The following is a 22,332-nucleotide window of genomic DNA, read 5'->3' on the forward strand; positions in this document are numbered from 1 at the left end:
CCTCCATCATCCACTCCCTCCGCAACTGTTGGGACCAGGTGCATGGCGAGTCTCGTGCTTGTCAGAAGCTCAGTTTTCACTTTTTGCGCACTTGGGGTGGCCATGACCTATTCTTCACGAAGTAGGCAGACAGCCCTAGATGGCAATACAGTCCCCCTCCATGGCTTCTTGCCCCAATCTCCCCCAGACCACCTTGAGAGGCTTGTATACATGATGGACTTGTGATTTGCATCAGCTCCAGCTACTTTGTTGAGCAGGCACACTCCTTTGTAATCAGTCTTTTGAGTAATATAAATTAGCCACATTTTACTTGCAAAAAAACAATGCAGCAATACATAATCACACTCTGCAAACTGCAAAGCACTTCTGCGGTGATGAGCTGCCCTCTTTTTCTTTGCTTGAGATCTCTGAACTGCATATTTTATCTTTGCATAGGCTAAATCTAAGTTTTCCACATAACGATCAACATCAAAGATCTTATCCTTAGTTTGCAAAATAGGTGGTACCTTCTTGCCACCCTCAACCACCTCAAATGAAACTTTACTCGTAGAACTATGTACTATGTTGTTGTAAGCAAACTTAATCAAGAGAAAATACTGCTCCTACTGTGTCTTGTGGTCTGAAACATAGCACCTCAAAAGATTTTACACTGTGGAATTTGCTTCCTCAGACTGACCATTTGTTTGTGGATGCAAGGATGATGAGAATTTCAACGTGGTACCCATATTCTCAAACAAGCCCTTCCAAAATAAACTGGTCATCCAGGGGTCTTGATCTTTGACGATCGACTCTGGCGGCATACCATGATACTTAAAGATGTGCTGCAAAAACAATCGTGCCATATGATCTGTCTTTATTTCTTCCTCACCGGAATGAAATGGGCTTGTTTGTTGAACCTGCAAATGGTAGTCCATATCCCATCATTCCCTATAGGTGTCTTAGGAAGCTGAAAAATAAAGTCCATTGCAATGCTTAGCCAAGGCCTATCTGGAATAGGCAAGGGCTGTAACAAACCCGTCATCTTTTGCCTATCATGCTTTATCTTTTGGCATACGATGCATGTCTTAACAAACTATTCTACATCATGCCTCAAAGCTGGCCAATAAAAGAAATGCTCCACTGCCTTGACTGTGGCATCAATACCTCTATCTCTTGCATACGGAGGAGCATGACTTTCAGTGATAACTCTAGGCCTTAACTGCTTTGTGACACATAATCATCCATGCATCATTAGAAATCCATCTCTTAGCACAAAGTGTCCATGCCTTTGATCATTGCAAAGCTAATCATAAACATTAGCAAAGTCCAAATCAGCAACATGTTGCTCTTTCATGGCATCCAACTCAGTGTGATAAACCATATTGACGGTTGAAATTTGTGGTTTACGTGACAGTGCATCAGTCACAACATTCTTTTTACCATCAATATGTATAATTTGAAAATGAAACATAGAGAGAAAATTTACTCATCTCATATGCTTCTCTAACAACTTTCTCTGTGTTAGAAAGTACCTCAAAGTTTGATGGTCTGTTTGCACTGTAAAATTAGCCCCCAACAAATAATGTTTCTATGTAGACAGTGCATGAATTACAGCCAAGAGCTCCTTCTGATAGACCTGCAAATTCTTTTCTGCACCATGGAGAATTCCGCTCTTATAAGCCACAACTCAGTCGTTCTCAATAAGAACAATCCCAATGTTGTTACCACATGCATCACATTGAACTATGAATGACTTCCTTAGATCGGGCAACACAAGTATAGGATCTGAAGTCATCTTTTCCTTTAAGTTTTCAACTGCTGAAATTTCCACTACTGTGGAAGGCTGGTTACATAGCTTGATTAAGCACTATTTACAGCATTTAACAAATTCACAAAACTGAAAAGTACACTTTACCATATAATCTTGGACATTGGACACCTTGTTGGCCCCAAAACTGACGCCCCTTGCGGCATTTATTTAACTTAATTGAAGAATTTGATGTACAATGGGATTCTCCCAATCTCTTTTGGTATTCCAACTCCCCTTGCTATCCAAAATGACCAGCAAGGCTTTATTCTCATTTGCTCCTTGATTCTTGCAATCAATTGGCCTTCACCTACTTTGATGGAGATGGGAAAATGCCCCAAATTCAATGATTTGCTGCTCCCTCCACTTGAATAGGTTAAAAACATCTTCAGCCCTATTGAATCCAAGTCTTGGAGCTTTCAATTTTTGGCACGATTCTCCAGGCTATTGCTAAACCCTGATTTCTGCTGCAGATTAGGGTTTACAGTAGAGAAACCTGAAATTTCTTAGCCTCTGGTGATCTCAATGCTGCAATCTTTGGAGCAAGGCTATAGAAAAGGCTGTAGAAAGGCTGGAAGATGAGAAAGAATGCTGAGGAGAGAGAAAATTCAGACTTATTTTGCAAAGAACTGAAAAAAATCCGCCATTTAGTGTTGTTTTCATGCAGCGCTTGTGCCTTAATGAGCAATTTTGGCGAAAAGTCCGTGCCGTTGTCATTGTCATGACTTGCTTTTATAGGGTGTTACATATGAGTAATTGCAAGGGATCCACCATGGGCCTTCTTGTTCACTTCTTTAGAGCGGCATTGGCAGAGACACATGCATGTACAATTATCACAGAGACACAGTATGCATATGTTTTAGAGATAGCAAAGAGGAGATGGGCGTGGATGCATAAGTCCATCCATGGTTTTGCCGCATTGGTATATCTCGCCTACAAGTCACCGGCGGTCATGGATGATAGAGAGTTCCGTTCAGACCAGCTTGCTTATTCGACTCGTGTGGTCCTTGTTGATGACCTCAATGCAGTTCTAGAGGAGCTAGGATGCTATGCAGATCAGAGAGGGTATGTGGCTTTTTCTTCTCCCACTTGTTGGAGCAGAGAATCACTTGTGAAGCCTTTATTTTGGTGGCAAAACTTTGGATACGCACTGGAGACCCTTTAGCCCTTGGCCATGAGGGTCCTTGCCAAGGATTGCTCTTGGAGTGCATGTGAGAGAAACTGAAGTGCCTATTTTCTCATTCACACAAAGATTTGCAATCGGCTTAGCACACAACAATTAGAGTGGCTAGTCTATTGCCGCACTAACTTACGCATGATGAGGGCTATGATGAGCATGGGTAGTTCGAAGCAAAGTTTAAACATTTAACCATAACATTTAAAATTTGTTGTTTTAACTTTTAAACTTTGAACTTTGAAGTTTAAACTTTATACTTTATAATTTAGACTTTAGTATTTACAATGATAAATCTTACGTGTATCACTACATTGTGTAGGTAAATGTTGATATATTCAAGTTGATGGGCAATACTCTTCCGAGTATACATAAGGAGGTGGATGAGGAGAAGGAGAAGATTTTGGCAGATGTCTATAGAGAGCTTATAGCAACAGATACTCGTGACACTCGCAGTTAGTATGCTTGTGGGCGAGGAGTTCAAGTAGGTGGTAGTAGGGGCATGGCCATTCGACGCCCTCCATCATTGAGTAGTAGTTCGAGTGGCTTGCAGACATATGTAAGGCGGGGCTCTAGTAGCTCTCATCTTGTACCTCATGATGACATCCCCCCCTTGCCTACACAGCCGCCACCTAGGGAGCCATCATTTGATGATGATGGTAACCTCATCATTGAGGATGAGTATGAGTGGGTCTCATTATCGGATGTCGAGGAGTCATCTTCAAACTCTCTTGATAAGCACTCAGATGGTTCTGATGATGATGATGATGATGATGAAAGTGATACCTCATCATAGATTCATCATTCATATGACATAGGTCTTTTTTTTTTTTGTATCAGATATACTAGACTATAGTTGTATTGCATGTTTTGCGTAGCCCATGCGACTGCGATGGTCATCCTCATGTATTCATCTAATTCTGTAATGAAATGGCTATTTCCACTTTAAACATATTTTCCATAATCTATCATTTAATTATTTATGGTTTTTGTTATTTAAAAAATCATCTTAAATTTTTTTCATACTAATATCATACCGTACCTTATAAAATCATAAGGTACCAATTAGTATCATATTTTATCGTACCGTACCTTTCATACCTGAGAACTATGATTATACACTTCTAACTTTTTGACCAAAGAGTAGACCCATCAAAATCGAGTAAAGTCATCAATAAAAGTCACAAAATAGTGACATGCTTTCAATAGTTATCAATTAAAGTCACAAAATAGTAACATCCTCTCAATGACTTTGTCTGCATAGGCCCACATACATTTGAATGTACTAACTGCAACCTAGCTGTTGCTCTAAAAGCAACATCATGGGGAAACGAAAAATGATGCATTTTCCTCAAAATACATTTTTCGCACAAGTGCTCAGGAGGCCTCTCCAGTAGAGGTAATCCATCTAGCATCTGTGTACGCTATAAGAGCATCAAGCTGCCAAAGTTCACATGCCCCATTCTAGCATGCCATAACTTTGCCTATAACATAGCAAGAGTAAGAGTGGATGCCAAGTAATCTGATTGATTAACTGAAAGAGCATCCAACTCGTATAACCCATAACATAAAGTGCTTATCAAGACCAAAGCCATGTGTTCTCTCTCTCTCTCTCTCACGATGCATTTGTTATCATCAAATATGACCTGCAATGCACAACATGCCAAAGAAAAAATAGAGAGCTGATTCTTCTTTATGCCTGGCACAAACAAAGCATTGTGTAGGCGGAGAATAGAGCCATCAATGGTTGTGAGCACAATCTCCCGAATACCTCTAATAGGATATGATACATTGTTTGCACACTGTACAGACTTGCCAACTGAAGTTGCACCAACAGAAGCAAATAAATCTCTGCGAGATGTAATATGCCTAGAAGCAACACTGTCAAAAAACCAAGTGCTTGCATTCTCAATAGAGCTAAATGCTCAATCCGCCCAAGAAGTGTCATAACTGTATGTGTAAAAGCAATAGTCCCTGTCTGCAACAAAGGATGCAGACTCAGTAGCAATGGAAGGAGCATCAGAAACAGACATTTCTGACTCCTCCTTCTTCTCCTTGGCAATTCGCTTTCTGCATTCAATGACGTAGTGGCCTAGCTTTTTTCTATAGTGGCATTTTCCCTTTTTGGCTTGCATGCCCCCTTGTTTTTTACTTACCTGTGATGTGCCGAAAGTCCCAGAGCCATGCAGAGCATTCTTTACTTGGCTGCCTTTGCCCTTCTGTCTAGCCATAAAAGGCTGCTCAGAGGTTATAGCATCTACACCACTATTTCTTATTGTTTGCTCCTCCTCTAGAAGCACACTAACTAATTGAAGAAAAGTGATTGGCTGTGCGGCAATCCTCATGGTGAGGTTTAAGGCCGTATGAAAAGCCAAGTATGAAGGAGGTAATAAGTTCAAAGTGGTAGATATTATCTGTGCATCCGAACAATACTCCATCAACATTCATGAGTTGCTCACGCAAGCCTTGAATTTTGTTCAAGTGATCCTGAATAGAATCAGCTTCATTCATTTTCAATGTTTCTAGCTCTTTCTTTTGTTGAATGAATATGGGGGATTATTGACCGCTGAACTGCCAATGCAATCAGCGACAAAGCCTGTGCATCCCATGTATCCCATGCTTTTTGAGCTGCTGTTCTTTGGGGAAGTGGCTGAGTGGAGCAGGCTGAGGTGCCCGTTGTGCACGTCCTCCTGGAGGAGGAGTAGATGGAGCCACAACTCCAGGTCTAGCTTCTTCTCCACTGACATAATCCCAAAGATTTTTCGCCACAAGCACATTTTTCATCATGAAGAACCAAAGCGAATAGTTGTTTCCATCCAATCTGTCCTCCTTGGATACATAGGTGAAGACATCTCCTCCCTAATTTGCCATGATAGTCATTACCAAAAGAAGCAAATGAGCAATGTCCAAGCAGGACCAAACTGGAAATCTGAAATTTTCCAAAAATTGCAGGAAATAACTTTCTTCAATTAGTACACTGAGGTGCACTCTGTCAAAATTGTCTTTAATGCACGCAATCTAAGATGCATTTAGTGTTCAGCAGCACTATATCAGCGAAATCCCCAAAATTTCTTGCCCCAGATTTGTTCAAAATAGTCTATCAGTGACTGTAACTCCAATACATGTGCCAATGTTCTCAAAAAACACAAAAGCCCCAAAATGTCTGATAAATTTGGCCACAAATTGCATCCACCGTTCGTATCCACAGTTCTATGTCTGTTAGGTAGAAACCCCTTCTTGTGTAGAGCAGGGGTTGCAGACGACGCGCGGTGGACAGGGCGGAGCTGGGCGTCGCGACCAGACTGGTGGTGGGTGTTAGAACTGTGGTGAGTCACGATCGAAGTCGTGTGGCGCTGGAGACAGATGGGCAGGACAGCGCTTAGTTGGCAGGCGGCACACTGACAATGGGGCAGACTGGATATTCTCAAGCGACAGGCAGGCTTGGCTAGAGGCAATGTGACTGATGGGGAGTACAACAGTTTGGCGGGCATTCCGTCTAACAGGTGGCGTTGTTAGGACGTGGCCACAGTGCCCGTACAGCAGACTAGCATGGCGAGCTGGTGGTGCAGGACGAAATAGCTGCTGCAGTACAGGACACAGGTTGAGCTGCTACAGGACAGGGCACAGATGTGGTGATCTTGGGGCTGTGGCGGTAGGGATCAGAACTGGACTGAGCGAGGAGCTCCCAAAGGCTGAGCGGAGCTGAGCTGAACGGAACCTCAGCTAAACAAAGCCAATGCTCTGATACCAAATGTGAGATGAAGACAGGATCGAAGCTCAACACAGAAATCAATAGACAGTGTGAGAATGAAGCATGACACCCAATGCAATAGACTAAAAGAGTGTAAACTGAAAGTACAAGGTACAACCCTTAAACCTTAGGGTTGTAGGGAGTGTTCACACCTGAACAGAATAAGTGTCTGTAAGTGTGTGACATAACCACATATGAAATCATACCAAAAGTCTAGGGGAAAAAAACCTCTCCTACTGAGAGTAAAAAGTGCCCCAGTGTCCTAATGATCAGTGACACTCCTATGTGAGTGTAGGCATAAGTGAGTCGTAACTGAAATACCCAACATGTGGGTACAATGATGTGTACCTCTTTTAGGGCTTTAGATAGATACATATAAAGTACAAGTGCTAAGGGTGGATTCACACCTGAGCATGTATAAAAGGCACAGTGGCCCTTTATTATGAACAAGTTATCTCTCTAAGATTATCGTTGTAGAACAAATGCTTTGAAATTGTGACATTAGAATGGGTCCTTTGACTCTCTTGAAAAGAAGCAGATGAATTGATGAGTGGTCCAAGCGGGTCGTTCCGAGTATGCTTCTTGCTAGGCCGCCTATGTTGCAAGCCTAGTCATCCAAATAAAATCGGTCAATCCTAGAGAAGATCTTGGCTCCTCTTGCCTTGTCTCTCTTGGAGAACTAAAGCCAGCCTATGGATTTTTCATACTCGCACTCATGAATTGCTCCAAAAAGGACATCCAAACTAGCTATGCATTGGCCAAGCATCATGGGCTTCGCATTGATGCCCTTTGATCCATGCTCCAGGCTTCCTAGGTATTTAAGCTCTCATTAAAGTAGTTGTCACTCACCCTTAGTGCTCTAGGACCCTAGTGATACTAGGGCTAGGGTTTCTTCCGATGGTTAAGCCGTTTAGGGTTAGGTTCTATAAAAGCACACTTTTTGCAACCCTAGCACATTACATGTGGTATATTATTCATTGCAGTCATTAAACCATTGTACTCTCATTATTTCATTAATGCATTTGCTTTCATTTCATGGATGGGCATCATTGTGCACTGATTAATTATCTCATTATCTTTCATTCTCTATCGGTTAATCACACCATATTTCACACTTGGGCCAACAATCGTATCAAAGCGGTTTACCTCGATCGTTATTGCTTGTGACTATCTCATATGCAACCATTGCTATTGAGTACCACACCTCGACTAGTTGCTGCATGAAGCCATTGTCTTTGTGCTGCCTGTTGTCACTCTAATCAATGGTCCTTGATGGCTACATGCCTACATGTCACCATGCCGCCATTGTTGTTGCCACTCTGGCTCTTCTTCCACAATGCTTAGCGATGTCACTTTTTGATACCCTATTGTAGTGCTGTCCTCAGTCTCTAAATGTCAAACGTGGAGGGTGATCAAGGACCTTAGGCTGCCAGCTTGTGTGGTGCCACCTTTTTTTTTGCAAATAAAGTGTGGCTAATTATATTACTTCAGAAAAAACCTGAATATAAAGAAGTGCTCATGCTCAACAGACCAAGTTGGAGCTTGTGAAAGTCACAGATACATCATATATACAAGCCTCTCAAGGCGGTCTGGGGAAGATAGGGGCTAGAAGCCATGAAGGGGGGGTGTATCACCATCTGGGGCTGCCTGCTTGCATCACGAACAGGTCTTGGCCACCCCAAGTGTGCATGAAATGACCTCGGAGCTCCTGACGAGTCCTCGACGAGCCCTGCACATGATCCCATTGGCCTTGAAGGGAGTGGATGATGGAGGTCTAGAGCTCCGCTAGGGTCGCTTGTATTGAAAGTCTCTCTCCGCCGAAAGCCACCTGACACCGTGCCTTTCGGATATGCCAACCAGTAAGACTCCCTATGATTTCCCGTACCTTAGAGCGGTCTGCTGTGGGCTCCAGTACCTGGCGGATGGATAGAGCCTCTAAACCCACCACTGCGCACGACCTTGCCTCGATCATGAAAATCATGTTCTGCATCCCGGCCTCATACAGAAGGTGACGGCCCTGGCTGACCGCTTGCCAACAGAAAGCACCCCAAGAGATACATCCAAGGCTCGGTGCTATGTGGCGCAAGATGCTGCATACTCCTCTCCACACGAGCTGTGCCGTCTCACAAGACCAAAGGCAGTGCTTTGGGATTTCCATTGACTGCTGTGTGCAGCACTTACAAACTCCCTCCTTCTGCATCTAGGCAAGCCAGCTTCCCACCCCCAAGCCTCCATGTGCCACCAGCCATGAAAAATACGATACTCTCCTCGGCCTCCAGCTCTCCGATAGGTGGCACCAGAAGATCCGTCGGAACGGCTCCGTGATGCTGTGCTTCGCCCAGTGCGTGCTACGTGACGACGCCCAATCCATGTCCTCCTGCATCAGTACGTGTCTGCTAATCTTGGCGGTGTACCCCAAGAACCTCGGTGGCTTCTGGGCGACCGCAGTGTCAGGCCAAAGCCTCTCTCTCTCGTCCCACTCCAACTCCTCAAGTGGCCTTCCTTCCCAGATCCAGAGGCGCCACTCCTTGATCTCCTGCCAAAAGACCAACGGGTCCAGCCACCATGTCTTCCCCTAAAGGCCAACCACCCGGATCCTTTTCCATGAAAGGACAGCTAACCCCTCATCCTAGTGCCCTTTGTCAAGAGCCAAACGGACACCCTCCTGTACTGTGAAAAAGGTCCCAGGTGGAGCGCCACCCAGTTTTCTTGCCACCTGTAGGGGGATGCCTGCTGGTAAAAACCTAGTGGCCCAAACCTCCCCGGGCTCTATCGGCTCTCGAATCGGGGGAGCAAGCCACTCCTGAGATATCGCTGCATCTATCTCCCTTCTCCTCAGCTCCACTCCTCGCTGGCAGCCTGATGCATGCTTCAGCATCTCCTCATCCGCCATCCTGTACACCTCCCGCCAAGTCCTGATGGTACGAGCCGGGCTAGCCTCCCATCCAGCCCACTGGAAGTGGGGGCGCTTGCCAATCTGTGCCCCTTCCCGATCCCTGACCTGGGGGTTTCAAATCACCGACTGACGGTCAATCTCCTCCTGGTAGCCTGGGGGACTTTGAGGGCCTTGCGGAGGCCTTGCCACACACGGACCAAGCTGCGTAGGAAGGATGATCTGGGGAGGGTGGTCTGGGCTGACATGAAGATCCATCTCAGGGACGGCCTCCACTCACTGCCAAGCCTTGGTCTACAGTCTTGAAGACCCTCCTGCAATAGGACCTTCCAGTTTTACCCTCTCGGTGTGAGGCCTCAGACAACTAGCTTGCCCAGGAGGGCCATACTCTGATACTCTGGGTCTATGATCCCAAGCCCTCCCTCTGACCAATGTCGTATAATGGTCGCCCACACCACCTTCGCTCTGGAATCCCTGGAGCCGTCTGACGCGGACCAAAGGAAATTCTGCACTAGGGGGCGAAGCTGCATTACGTAGGAGGAGGAGAAGCACTAACACAAGGTGATGTACCAGGCCGTCGCTAGGAGGACCTGGTTAACTACGAGGCTCGGCCGAGTAGTGAGAGGCGAGCCGTGCTCCAATAGGTCAGCTTCCTCTAAATAGAATCGAGGACTGGAAGAAATTGCTGGGCGGGAGTGATATCGAGTCGCACCTAGAACCCTAGGTACTGGACGGTCTGTCCTTTGCTCACCCATCTAAATCCGAGGTGGACGCTCCACTCCGTGCTAGAGTCCGGGTTTGTGAGGAAACCAACCGAGTTTCGCCAGTTGATTTTCGCTCTCGTTGCAGAACAGAACATCTCAAGAGCCAACCTCACTCTTTCAAGCATCAACTCGTCGTCCTCTATGTAAAGCGTTGTATCATCTGCATACTCTGAGTCTAACAACTCGGTCTCCTCTCTTACTGGAAGTCGGAGGCCATGTAAACCTCTCACACGTGACTTAAGAAAGTGAGACATCGCCTCTACAAAGAGAAGGCCACAGGTACGAGGCGAGGGGGCAGCCTTGTCAGATCGATCTCTTCAGCCAAAACTCCTCCCCTCGCCTCCCTCCTATGAGAACCCTATTGGTGGCCAATCTGTAAAGTGCAGAGACCCCGGAAATCCAAGCTTGGGGAAAACCCAAGCTCACCATGGTGCCCTCTAGGAAATCCGAGTCCACCCTGTCATAGGCTTTCTCAAAGTACAAGAATAGTACGGCGAGTCTTTGCCCATTGTGTTGGGCCCACTTTGTCGCCTCAAAGAAGGTGAATACATTGTCCAAGATGCTCCTATCCTGGACAAAGCCTGTCTGTGTGTCATGGATGATGCCAGGAAGCAAGGGGCGTAGTCGCCTACCAATCATCTTTGCCAGTGCCTTATAGGCCACTAACAATAAGGTGATCGGTCTCCACTAGGAAAGCTCCAATCTGTCTCCCCCTTTGGGGAGAAGACTGATAAGGCCTGCCGATACACTCCTTGATATCTGTCCTGAAGTGAAATCTCCTGAAAGGCCAACAGTAGGGGATCCTTGACCACTTCTCAAAAGGTAGTGAAGAAAGCCTTAGAGAGGCCATCCTCTCCTGGGCATTTCTGCCCGTCCTGTGTATGGAAAGCCTCCTCTAGTTCCTTCTCTGTGAAGGGGGCTAGGAGGGAGCGTCCCATCTCCTCTGTGGCAAGGGACGGGATATTATCCCAGACGTGCTGTCTACCTCGCTGTCCTCTAATTGAGACTGTCTCCTGCTGGAAGAGGCGACTATAGTAGTTGGTGGCAATCTCCATCACCTCGTCTGGGCAAGAATGGATCCTTCCATACTGATCTCAGAGGCTGTGTATCTGCTCTCCTAAGGTACGAGGCTGATGCACCTGAAAAGACTCCCTGCACATCGTGTTTCCCTTCCGCGCCCAGAAAGCTGCTGAGGTACGGAAAGAGAACTCAGAGCGCCTGTCCTCTAGACCTCCTGTGCGTGGAGAGTGGGATCCCCTGGTGTCACTTGTAATAATCTTTGCGTGGCTGCAAGGTCCCGTGGGAGTGCTCTCTCCTCCTCCCAGCTCTGCTACCTGGCCTGTATGGCTGCCTCTTGGCAGATTCTGCTCGACCTAGCTAGGGCCTCCGCAACCTCCTCTGCGATTTGGTACCTCCTACCCCACTCTTTGGTCCAAATGTGCTGTATCTTTCTAATAACCTCCTCCCTCACGTAGATCGAGTCAAGGATCCGACAAGATTCGGGACTCTAGGGCAGATGCTGGGGGATCTAGTGTCAGGAGAACCAAGCAATGATCCGACAACGTGGTGCCCGCCAACTGCTCAATTTGGCCTCCCCGAGAGCCTCCGCACTCTCCCACATAAAACCTATCCAACCGCTCCAGCAGGGCTCCACCTAGCCGTCTGTATCCCCAAGAGAAGTCTAGCGACCTCTCCCTCCTGTGGAAGGCAGGGTCTCTCCAAGCATCGCATGCTCCTACTGCCAATAGAAACACCTCCCATGCCTCCTACTCCTAGTCCACCTCTGGGAGTCCTTCCGCAATCTCCACCCAAAACATGCTGCATGCCCTAACCTCCGTAGGGGCATAGATATTAAGGACTCCAAGGCATGAGTCCCCAATATCTAATCTGGTCCATAGCACCCTCCTTGCCACTATCGTCCCATGGTCTCGAACACAAGCGGTAAGACTCGGACCAATAGAGATGCACACGCCTCCACTCCTACTGTGGGCACCTACGGTGTGCTCCCAGTAAGTGTGTGAGCTGCCTGGGAGTACCTTCCGTACCTGCTGGGCCTAGGTGAGGGTGAGCTTGTGCTCTTGTAGAAGTAAGATGTCGATGTGTCAGGCCAGGGCAAGCTGCAGCTCCTGTCGAACAATCAATTTCCTGGAACCACGTGCCCCACTGTAGTGGAGGCTATTCACATTCCAGGATGCAAGGTGTAAGCTCATAGGGGAACTTGTGACTGCCCAAACAGGCATCTGTTCGGTGTGGAGGTTGCTGATGACGAGGAGGAGCTATGAGGCATGTAGGTGCGCTTTGCCGCCGGTCTGGACGGCGAGCTCCATTCCCCCATGGTGGCCCTCGGCCAGACCATAGGGGTGATAGAAGTTCCGGGTGGTACTACCAATACATCTATCAGCCACGCAGAGAGTCGAGACTTTGTGCACTGGTAGAAATGGGCCGTTTGTGGCAGGGGTCACTTGATCACATCCCTCGAAGCCCTCCACTGTGGAGGGGCTCGAAAGATAATGCTCAGGTGAGGGACCTCGGCACGAGCCCAACAGTTAATGTCCATCATGCAACTAGGCCACTGCTGTGCAAACAATGCTAGTCTTTCCTCCCCCATTCACTGAGAGGTGTGGTCTGCCACCTGACTCTTCAACTCTTCCTCTATCTATGTCATCGTCCACTCCCCTAAGTGAGAGGGCTGAAGAAAAAAAGCATAGTTTGGTCTATCCGGTGGTGCTAGAAGATGGACCTTGTCTCTCCTCGACTTACGAACCACGAAGATCCCCACCTCTAGAGGTAGTGGAAACTCTTTGCGCTCCACAACTCTCAAGTAGGACCATGGGCCACCGCGGAAGAACTCCTGTGACAATAGGTGAGCCTGTCTCGGGAAAGTGTGACGGGCGGTAGGGGTGGATGAGCTGGTGGCTATATGGGAGGGGGAGGACTGCTGCTGCGAAGAGGATGTAGGCATGTGTGGCTCATCACCTCCTGTGGGCGGAGGGGGGGTGGGTCTGGGGGGGACTCGCCTGAACCACGTGCGGATTAGGGGGGGTGCTCAGTACGGGAGGTGGTGGGAGGGAGGGTGATCAAGGGATGGTGGGATGGACGGAAGTACATGGCGGGTGTTGGGGGGGGGGGGGGGGGACTGGTTGTCTTGGAAGTTGGGGGGCCGTTGCAGAATGTCGGGGGGGGGGGGAGGGGGGGGGTGCGCGAACAGTGCGGGGGGCAAAGAGTGGGACGGCCACGATCAGTTGGGGTGGAGGGGCGATCAGTCGAGGCGGGGCGATCAATCAGACGGCGGGTGATCAGTTGGATGGCACGAGCAGACGGACGGGCGTGCGTAGTCGGGGCGGTGGGACAGCAACGCGACATAACGGGCATGAGCTATAGTGCTAGAGGAGCTAGGATGCTGTGCGGTGCCACCTTAGCCTCTTGTGGCCTCCATAGACACTCCCTCACCTGGGAATCAAAGATTCCATAGTCCCCAATTGTAGTTAACCCACAAATAGAGGTGACATAGCCCATAGAGGTAATGACACTAGCAGCCTCCTAGGAGATGCATCAAATTGTAGATGCACCACTATCTCCTAGATTTGATGCTTATCAAGTTTAGCCTCTAGAGTTGATTCTATCACAGGTTCTTGATACTGAGCAAGCAGGGGAAGTTGAGGAGGCCGAGAGTGAGCTAGAGGCAAAGGACTCGAATACATATCTTGAAGCCTTTCCTTCACTACACCTTGCAATAAAGCTAGCAGAGGTGACACATGAGAGGGTGCATGCTAGGAGGTAGTAGCGAGACAGGTACGGGCTTTAAAGTCACACTAGTCTGAAAGGTTAAGAGGCACCCCATTAGGACACTCTCATGGAATGTATGAAGCTTCAGAGGATGACATGTGAGGCAGGAACAGAGCCTCAAGAGACAGGATTTGCATAGAGCATTAGTTGGAGGATTGATTGATTTTCTCATGTTGTAGAAGCACCACCTCTCAACATGATACCACCATTTTGAGGGGCCGTAGAGCATGGGGGTTTGCTTGAGGGCAAGGTGTGTGGGAATGGGTACATAGCTGAATTATGCAAGGCCTCTACCAAATCTCTCGTGCATTCTTCTAGTGATCTACTCAAGTCGAGCATCTGTAATATGTCACGCACAAATCTCACAAATCTCTCCTATAGGGGGGGGGGGGGGGGAAGAGAGAGAGAGAGAGAGAGAGAGAGTGTGTGTGTGTGTGTGTGTGTGTGTGTGAGAATGGAGGCACTTTGGCAGGAAAGATTCATCCAACTCTGGAAATCTAAGGTTCCATCAAGGTAAAGTGTTCATGTGGAGGTTGCTTATTGGGGGTCTTTCAACTAGGAACGTGTTGCGTGCTCATAGGATCTCCAGTGGTCGCTGTGTATTTTACACTATATATGATGAGACATTGCCTCATCTCTTTGTCTCTTGCCCTATTGAGATTTGGAGTTTTGTTTCCCAAGTGTGGTCCTCGGTGACTTAGCAGCGGATATCAGCTCGCTCGTGGATTATGGGAAGGATGACTTCTATGTCTACATTGCATTCAGATTATTTCTGTCTCTTCCATTTCCTTAGATGGATAGCTTTGTGGCATATTTGGCGTACTCAGAATGCCTTTATTTTTTAATTCGGCTTTGTGCATCCATGGTCATGTGCGCATGTTCATGGTTTAGTGTTATGGCAGATCTCCTCCATGGTTTCAGCTGATTTGGTTCTTCCTAACATTGCTGCTCCCTGGCTGATATTGTTCACTCCACACGAGCTGTCCTTTCTATGTGATATTTGTGTGTTAGAGTCTTGGTAGCCTTTCATTTGTGTCTGTTTTTCTTAGCTGACCTGATGGTCCGATGTAAATATTACTACTTGATTCAATTATCTTAACAAAAAAAAAAAAAAAAGAATGGAGGCACTTTGGTGGTTGCCATAGCCCACGTAGTTTGTACACATCTTCACATGCTTTGGTATATGGACTCCATGGCCGAGTTCTTTACTCATCGAGTTCTTGTATTATGCTTTCTTGTTTATCCCTTTCAGTGTTCAATAGGTGCTTTTCTACTTGCTTCCATGTCTATATCTTTCTCATAGGCCCTCCAAGACTATGGTAGCAAAAGTCCTATCTCCTTGAATAACATGGCCAAATGCATTTCCAATCTAGATAAAGTAGGTGAAGTATTCGTGAAAGCTAGGGAAAGAGATGATGATGGCAGTGCCATCTACTAGACTACTAGAGATAGATAGTCATTGCCCTCAATCCACTTGCCAAAACAAGCTATTAATGAGCTCACATCAATTGAGCTATTGTTGAGTGCTCCTCTGTCTCCTTGGATGAGCAAAATTGTACCTTGAAGCATAACTTTCGCAAGGGTACCATTCGAGTAATCTTGGCTGGCATGGTGGTGAGTGTTTCTTGGATGGTGTTCTAGGGTGTGAAAAGGAGGGTGATCTCCAATCAATTTGCAGTGCGAAGACAATGCCTCGAGGGCCATCACTGTCTCTGAGGGCAAGCTCTGTATTTGGAGGAAAGCGGATCAGTGGGGAAAACATCAGCTAAGGGTGTGTAGGTGGTTGCGCTAGACTCACCTAGTGATAGCAGAGGACTGGTCGCTATCTTGCAAGTCTGGCTCACTCCTTCAGTTTGATGTGTTGCAGTGCTTTGGAGTGCATGTGCATCCAAACCTTGTTGGTCTGAATCCAGTGCTTGTGGGGAAGGAAAGATTGAAGAGGTGGAGGAGGAGGAGGCTTGGGCAAGGAAACAGAGGAAAGCTGTCACCATGGAAAGGAGGCTGCAGGAGAGGAGGTGGACATTTGACAAAAGGGAGCTGTTGGCTAGGGCTAGAGGCAGCTGAAGTAGAAGAATAACCGGGCAAGAGGTGCTGAAGAGGACAGTAGGGCTGAGGCAGGATGCAAGACGAGCATGGGGATGGGTGGGAAAGCAGCTGGTGGTGTAACAGAGGGGCTGGTGGCAGGGTGGGCAGGATTTTGCAGGAGCAAGCGCTGATTATCAGTGCAACAGGTGGTTGGGAGGGCTGAAGCCTGAAGGCTTGCTGTAGGTAGGAGACGAGGTGCTAATGAACAATGTCACTGCTGGGTGGTTGAGATAAGGTAGACAGGGCTGCAACAAAGTTGAAGGTGGCATTGGCAATGGTATTTCCATCAGCCAATTGGCTAGTTTGTGATGGGGGGCAAAAGGTTGGCCCTTTTAAGTAGCAGATCAACCATATTATAGGCTGCTGCAGCTGTGCCTCCCGCTCATCCAGCTTTTGCTCTTATCATTGCATGCTGTCTTCATCGTGGGCCTCTTGGCTCTTGTTTTGGCGCCCTGGCTGATGTGCTCCGACATTTGTGCAGGGGCTCATTCTCAGCTCATTACTATGCTTAGATTCAGTATAGTTCCTCTATTCCTCTGTTCTCTTCTGTGTGTGTGTGTGTGTTGCATCTATACATATGTGCTCATGTGGTATTAGAGCCAAGTGTTGTGGATGGAGAGGCCTTCCAACTCCTATCCTACTAGGATAATCATGAAAATGCCCATGTTGCCATTTCACTTGCACGTTTCATTGATGGCAAGAAAAATTCTCCCCCTTTTTTGTTTAAGAATACCACCCACCATCCACGCCCCCTTGCATGTTGCCATTTTACCGATTATATGAAATTAGACATGGATGTACTCTGGATTGTCTCATAGGCCACATTGACCTTTTCTTCTTCTTCTTCTTCTTCTTCTTCTTACTCTCCTCTCTTTTTTTGATACTGAGTAATTATAATAATCACATGACATGGCAGAGAAGGAGAACTCTCTCTCTCTCTAGAGAGCACAGACTAAGGCTTAATCAAGTATATATATAGCTTACATTCTATGTGCTTGTGCATTTTCTACTGTTCGTTTCAGACCAACAACTGAATCAGTCTGATTCTTTGTGTGTGAACAAAGAGTTTAGATGGTTATTAATGTTGGCATAGGTGCGATGCATGTATAGTTCCTGTTAAAATCATGCAGCTGTTTGATCAGGTAATGTTGTTTTCTTCCCGATGAACCATGCCAATTGAAACAAGGACAGATTAATAATGCAATCATGTAACATCGAAAGTCCTCAAAATGTCGTGATGCTACAAAGTCATCATATGTTCCAAGCCAAATGAAAACATGACCCGTAGGATGTCTTCTTGAGCACATTGCTCTTGGTGTAATGATCGTGACTGTGAAGTGAAAAATGCTGAACACTCGACTGCTTATGCAGGCTCGATGGACTCATACGAGGACCGTAGCTACACAATTGTGGATGTTAGAGATGTTGCCTGGGCACATATTTTGGTATTTGAAGCGCCAGCTGCAGCGTTGGGGCGGTATTTATGTGCCAATGTTGTGAAGAGGAAGAGTGACTTGGTTGAGATCCTTAAGGCAACATTTCCTGAGTATCCTTATCCCACAAAGTAATCACTCCTTTGCACGCTGCCAAACAAGTTGCTTTGATGGTGTTGATGGTGGATGTGGGTTTGATTGTGCAGTTTGCATCTTGCAGATCTTTGGAAGCAGAGCCGCCACAAACCAAAATCTCAACAAAGAAGCTGCAAGGTTTGGGCTTGACATATACACCATTGGAGAAGACTATCGTTGATGCTGTAGAAAGCTTCAAAGACAAGGGGCTTCTGGATTAGTGTTGGATCGTGTGGAAACCAAGAACTACCCTTGGCTAATGGGCAATTGTATTCGTTAAAGGAATACGTTTCTATCTATATGGATTAATTACCAAGAATATAGAAGAGTCACATGACTATGCTCTCTCTCTCTCTCTCTCTCTCTCTCTCTCCACATACACACACACACACACACACACACATGCATGCTCTCTAATTCATGAACTCACTAAACCTAAACTCTATTCCACATGACAATAATAGGAGTGATTCCTGAACCTTTAACATAGAACAAGTTTTTATTTGGAATATTAACATTGTTCTTTTTCTCCTGTTTAGATCGCATTTCATCAGCCCGAAGTCCAATAGTCTACTTCAATTTCTATGTCATTAGTAGTTTTTGCCCCCTCTTTCTCTTTCCTTCTCTTCCCTTTCCCTTGCTTTTTCCGTAAGGTACCATTCACATGTATGGTTTTGATCAGTTTTTAATTTCCCTCATCACCTCTCCTTACGATGTAAGGCAACACCACCTAGGTGTGAGGGTTAGGACTCTAGCTCTTTCCCTAACATTAAAATGTACTAGCTAGTCTTTGGATCATTGGCCAAGGTAAATGGAGAGTCAAGGCCATAGGAAGAACATTTGGGAACGAGTTTGTAACTTGCAAGCCAAAATTTTGTTTTTCAAAGGCTCACTAAGTGCTTACACCTATGGTGGACTAAAGGAAAAGATGGCTATGGCCAATAAAAAGATTGAGTATGAAGTTGAGGAAATGATAACCAAAGTGTAAGGAAAGGCATATAAGGAAACTTGAACAAGGAGAGATATTAGCAAGGTATAATAGACTCTTTAATAGTGAATGAAGCTAGATTGCAAAGGAGTAATTGATTCCATGCACATTTAGGAGACCTTAATTGATACCACAAAGAAACACAGAGGAACTAGATTATGAGGATTGCTAAGGATGTTTGGAGTTAGACTAAAAACCAAACTAAGAACACTTCTAAAAGGAAAAGGGTTCAAATAGATGATACCATGGGAAGGTCACCAAGTAAGGAAATGATTAAGTAACTTTGGAGTTTGGAAGCATGGAGGAAATCAAAATGTCTCAATGAACCAAAATGGGGACTCCAAATGAACTTATAACAATGCAACCAAGTAAATTGCCAAAATGAAAACAACTAGAAAAGAGGATCTGCTTGCACTAAGGGAAATGAATACCCTTTGTTTGAGATATCATAGCCCACATATAAGATGGACCCATATGACGCAAGTCTTACGAGGAGATCACAAGGTGTATTTTGATATGGCAAAACATGAGAGATATCTGGTACCTTGTCATTTTCAATGGCATGGCACGATGGCCATCGTTTGCAAGATTCACTCGTCGTGAAGCAAGCATTGTCGAGTATGCGATGAGATCTTCCTCAAGTAACTCTCGTCTCAAGATTCTTTGTTGTGCCAATACGACACATTGGAAGGGGGAGCGAATCATGTTTACCTAGCCTACTGCGAGGAGGCTTTCAGGAGATTCGACCATCACCACCGCATAATCCCTGTTACCTCAACAACGACTCGTCACACATATGCTCACTCGTAAATCGTAGTCCTGTCACGCTAGTATTGTAAGTGACGCTATTGACCACGTCCACTCTATCATGGTTGATCACGTCTTGTTGGCCAATGTCTTCAATTGTATTCTTGAGTATGATGAGTTGAGCACGTGGGTTGACAATCATAAGCAGAGAGCCATTGGATAGGATGGTTTGAGAGGTGGAGTGTCCAACATAGTTGATGTGAACTAGGGTTATTCCCTCACCCACACGCTTTGGGCTACATTACTGATTGTATAAATAGGATGGGAGGAGCACGATTATTACTTCTCTAAGAGTCTTGATCCCCGAGTGTAGTACATGCATTCGACATTGTGTTGATATCTGATTCTCCTGCAAAATTGAAGTTTCATTCTAATGTCCTACACACATGATGAAGAGGATCTTATAATAATCTTAGAAAATATCTCATGATGACCTGATGAAAGACCAAGATCATTATCTTTAACACCTCAACTAGTTGGATTGCCACTTAAGCACCACACTTCATCTATCCAAGCAATGTAGTAAACAAGGTATCATCCTTTAAATCACCTTTCTCCAGGCCCAATGGGCATTATAATCTTCATGGTAGCTCTACAATAGGAGAAGAAAGAATGTTGGTTTGCATAGTGATGATGTACCACCATTCCATAGTCTAAATGCCCCACCATGTGGCTCACCCGCATGGAGTTCAACCATGTCGTTAGGATGGGCATCGTGTGGATAGACGTTGAGCATTAGACCTTCAAATACATGGTTGTTGAGGAAAGATTGCCACCAAAGAGCCACAGCATAGTTAGGACTCTTTTAAACGTGAAGAATGTGAAATACCTCTCCTTTTCACATGGAGGCAAGGATATTATCAACCTCCACCTAGGCTTAGACAAGTTTCCCATCATGCATGGTGTTGAACATTGGAATGGTAAGTTTTTACACTATTATTGCTTGCCCCTTGTCAACGAATGAGAAAGTTTAATACCGACTACAGTAGAAGCCTGGCACAAGCATGTATCTCTCTATTGGGAGAATATGTTTGCGCATAAGTTTTCCCTTGAGAAGAAGTTACAGATGCTCAGTATTGATACCTCCTTTTCCATGAAGGAGCACATCACTAAGATGGAGAACATGTGGCGTGAGCTTGCCTCTCTTGGTCAAATGATATCCTCCGAAGACATGGCTATGATCCTTTTTACTCAATTATTATCTCCTCGAGTTGATGTCTTCTACACCAACCTTATCATATTGAGGAATTATCACCACTTTTCTTGGAGCATGATGAGTGCCTCAAGGAGGTCAATGCTAGTGTATTAGCCTCCACTAAAGCCTCTGTTGTAGGTTTGGGAGGAGGGAAGAAGAAAAAGCAGAAGTCAAAGGAAAAGTAGGAAAGTCCTTCAGGCTTTGACTTAGATTCAGAGAAGCCAAAGGGCAACATTGTGGGAAGGGGACACATCTTTAGGAGAAATGTTGAAAGAAGTACCCTCACCTTCATCTAGGAGTGAGGGGTCGATCTCCATCAAAGCCCTCTAATACCTCTACACCCATTGTTACCCACCATGAGTTAGTGTTCCTTCATATCCATGCTTTGGAGGAGGAGCCTTCTTCAATGGTTACTGTGTCTTTTGAGTAGCATTGGTTGGTGGATAGTGGTACTTCCAATCATATGACTCCATGAGGTGAATTGTTCCAAGAACTTTGTCCATCCAAGGGTTTGGTGCCATTGTCTAGATACCTATTAGTGGTGTTGGCACTTTGTCATTATTACTCGACCATGCATTGTGCTCCCTTTTGAAAGCCCTACACATTTTGGACTTGAGCTTTCCAGTCCTCTCTCTTTATGGCCTTACAGGCTTGCACATGTGCTATTTTCAAAGACCATGCCATTTCTCAATACTTTTACATGAGCTATCTTATCAAGAGGTTGGCAAGAGAGAAGGCTTTATAGGCTCCATTCCCCTTCTGTGATGTAGGATCCTTTGCAACAATCTATTGCTACGCCTCTTTCTACTTGTGCACCATCTATTTTATAAGTCCTTTCCCGTCACCCACCCTCTCCTCTGGTGGTTCCCTCATACCCCCCATCCCTTTTAGAGGGGGATGATATTGGTGATGTGACCATGGATTTCTTGGCCCCTAGTGTTCGAGGCAGGGTTTCCCAAGATTGTGAGCTTATTCATTGGTAATCTACATCGACGAACTTCATCGATATGGTATTCCTCTTGCCACCCCATGATATGTTGGCTTTCCACCACATCCATGATCAGAGTGGAGGTGTTAGCAATCATGATTATCATGCCTTGTCAACTCCTGCCTATGAGCCTTAGTTTGAGTTACATGAGGACAGTAGGAGCTTTGACATGTTTATCATGCCTTTTGATGGAGGAGGAAGCTCTATTTGAGCATGCCTTTCTATGCATTTCCTTTAGTTGTCGGCTTTGTGTACACACTTCTAGGTCAATTTCTACGTTTCCCAACGTCTCTAGCTGCCAATCAGGATTCTTTTGTGGCCAATGGGTATTTTTCTGGTAAATTTTTGGTGTGACCAATATTAAATGTTGGTTTGCCAACATTTATTCAATCTACAGGTGTAGGTCAGCCAATGTTGGGCTTTTATTGCTATTTATAGGCCAGCCCCCCACTTGGTAGCCATTCATCCTCTTCAGTTTTCTATCCTCCTTGGTAGGTGCACACTCCAATGCTCCATCTCCTCTATGCTTGGTGCAGCCATTCACCAT

At 45.8% G+C, this 22,332-nt stretch overlaps 1 protein-coding gene across 1 annotated transcript in view; it reads left to right on the top strand.

Annotated features, from left to right (window-relative positions):
• Window positions 1-18,289, top strand: part of LOC148010259 (cinnamoyl-CoA reductase 1-like) — a 124,843-nt gene extending 106,554 nt beyond the window's left edge. Inside the window, exons 4-5 of the mRNA XM_087673378.1 lie at window positions 17,611-17,803; window positions 17,893-18,289. Coding sequence (XP_087529504.1) covers window positions 17,611-17,803; window positions 17,893-18,028 — 329 coding nt within the window. The 3' untranslated portion in view covers window positions 18,029-18,289. The remainder of the gene's footprint in view (window positions 1-17,610; window positions 17,804-17,892) is intronic.
• The last annotated feature ends 4,043 nt before the right edge of the window (window positions 18,290-22,332 follow it).

This window comes from Lygodium microphyllum, chromosome 30, assembly GCF_053477565.2.
Source record: "Lygodium microphyllum isolate KBCC chromosome 30, Lygodium_microphyllum_v1.1.10, whole genome shotgun sequence".
Lineage (NCBI taxonomy): Eukaryota > Viridiplantae > Streptophyta > Polypodiopsida > Schizaeales > Lygodiaceae > Lygodium > Lygodium microphyllum.